General features: G+C 42.5%; 1 protein-coding gene across 1 annotated transcript in view; it reads right to left on the bottom strand.

Moving 5' to 3' along the window:
• Positions 1-188: 188 nt before the first annotated feature.
• RCAN3 (RCAN family member 3) overlaps positions 189-2,456 on the bottom strand; it is a 51,983-nt gene continuing 49,715 nt past the window's right edge. Inside the window, exons 4-5 of the mRNA XM_012650867.1 lie at positions 1,645-1,816; positions 189-429 (exon numbers count right to left, since the gene is read on the bottom strand). Coding sequence (XP_012506321.1) covers positions 245-429; positions 1,645-1,816 — 357 coding nt within the window. The 3' untranslated portion in view covers positions 189-244. The remainder of the gene's footprint in view (positions 430-1,644; positions 1,817-2,456) is intronic.

The raw sequence follows: 2,456 nt of genomic DNA, 5'->3' as shown, positions 1-2,456 counted from the left end.
ATCTTAGGGGCTAATCCTTTAATTTAAAGTGCCATTTAGAATATCACTTATAATTTTGAACAGGTACGACGCGCTGCTACTCTATACCACCAAGTGTGCAGGACAGGGGTGGTGAAAGGCCCCTGAGGCTCACGCACTCCCAGTCCCACCCCTGCCGCCAGAGGCGCGATGCATCCGCAGCAGGGCTGCAGATCCCACGGCTGAAGCCCAGGAGGGCAGCTGCCCTGCCCCACAGCCCAGGGCCTCACAGCACACAGTCGAAGGTCGGGGGCTCGTTCTGTGCTGCAACTGGAGGTGCAGGGCGCCTCGTCTGGGTAATTTTCTGTTTGGGGTTTTTTGTTTCTTCTTCCTCTTCGGTTTCACTCTCACAGACATGAACCACCACGCTAGGCGTCGACTCGGTTCCTGCATGAAGTTCATATTTCTCTCCTGGGGAGGCAAACCAAAGAAGAACCACGGCCTCACTTTCAGCAAAAAGAACTGTTTTGTCTCTTGAAATTTGTTCTACTCGGATTTTAACTGTTACTGTTTTTTAAGTCTTTAAATCCTACGTCAGAGTATTTGATCTTGCGGTGGTGTTAGAGATTGGATACTTTAAGGCTCTTGTAAAATTCTGTAGTTTCAGTACTGAGGTCTTGGAGCTAAAATGTAAACGTTCATTGCTGTTTTATGAATAATATGAATGAATCTGCTTAACTTCATAATGGTTTAGTTTTCCCTTGGGAGACACCTCTAAGGATCCAGGCAGCACTGGCACTCCCTTTATTACAGGACCTCGGACATCCAAGATACAGCTCTAACGTCTAAAAGCACCGCTAAGCCACTTTCTGTTCAAAATGCCTTGTGTCCCCTACAAGAGACATAATACTGTCTTGGGTGGACAACTAGGCTGAACCAGCACAGCATCAGTTTCTTATATTATTTTAAAGGGAAGAGAGGTAAAGAAAGTAAAAAGAAGGGATAGAAGAAATGAAAAAAAAAGTAAAGCGAAAAATGTGGAAGGGATGATATTAATATATCATCACCAATTCCTTGAAATATTATATATTCAAAGTAGTTGTCAGCTGGGCGCAGTGGCTCATTCCTGTAATCCCAGTACTTTGGAGGATCGCTTGAGGCCAGGAGTTCGAGACCAGCCTGGACAACATGGTGAGATCCCATCTCTAAAAAAATTTTAAAAATTAGCTGGGCATGATGGCACATGACTGTAAACCCTGCTACTTGGGAAGAGGGGGTAGGAGGATTGCTTAAGCCCAGGAGTTCCAGCCCAGGTGAAAAAGCGAGACCTTGTCTCTAAAACAAATAAAAAAATAAAAGTTGTTGGGTACATGAATAAAAAATGCAGTCACCATTTATTGAGCATGATGTATGTATCATTTCATTCTTATAACAACACTGAACAGTAGATATTATGATTATCTCTACTATAAAGTAGAGGTGAAAAAAATCGAGGCTCAGAAAATTGAGGCTAAGTAACTTGCCCAAGATTACAGAGCTAGCAAATGCCAAAGCTGGAATCTGAACCCAGGGCTGTGTGACTTTATCCTCTATCTTAATCGTGCTGCCACAATGCACACTGCTGAATATGGTCTTCAACACAAGTGTTTCTTGGGGAAAAAAACAGGAAAAATAGAAGTTTGTTACCTGGTCCCAATTTGGACACAGCACAGAGTAAGTCATAGTTTATAACAGGCACTGCATCGTCACTCTGCTTCCACCCCACCGGCGGCGAGGCTGGAGGGGAGATGAGGAACTGTTTGGCAGGCTGGGGAGGCAGCAGGTAGGACTTGTCCCGGGCTTCACTAGACGTCTGCACCTGCAGGGAACAAGATACTCAAAACCAGTTTGCAAACTGGGCTACTTTTTTCTTCATTTTCATCTCTACGTTAACTGTTACATCTTTTTGGAGAAAATTAAAAACTTCTCTTAAACAGTCTATCATCTCTAAGAGGGAGGACCTGTGTCTGTTTGGTTCACTACTGAATACAGTGGCCACATACATCAGGTGCTCAATAAATACTAGTTGAATAAAAAAATAAATGAATGAATAGATGAATGGAGAAATGAATGGCAGTAACTACTAAACTCCAGTCTTAGAAGAGATTAGGCTACATCATCTTATTTATACTCCATCTTAAGATACTCTACCTAGAAATGTCTACCAAGAAACATTTCTTCCATTTAGGTTTTCATTTGGAATGCAATATAACAAACCTTTTTTTTTTTTTAATTTGAAAGCTAAGACCAAGGAAAAATATTTTTTTTGAAAATAAAACAGCACACTTAATACATGCGTAGAGATCTAATGCCTTTATTTTGCCAATTCTTCTGAGGAGAAACTGGTTTCTCAGAGCCACACCAGTGCAGGACTAGAATAGTAAGTGGAGCCAGTTCTTGGTAACCCACAGGGTCCTCTGCAACTGCTAAGTCTAAGACAGCCTTTCTGGGCCGGGCGC

This window comes from Propithecus coquereli, unplaced genomic scaffold (genome assembly GCF_000956105.1).
Source record: "Propithecus coquereli isolate 6110/MARCELLA unplaced genomic scaffold, Pcoq_1.0 Scaffold341, whole genome shotgun sequence".
Taxonomy (NCBI): Eukaryota; Metazoa; Chordata; class Mammalia; order Primates; family Indriidae; genus Propithecus; species Propithecus coquereli.
The sequence above is the reverse complement of the archived record's forward strand: the minus strand, read 5'-3'. Positions and strand labels throughout refer to the sequence as shown.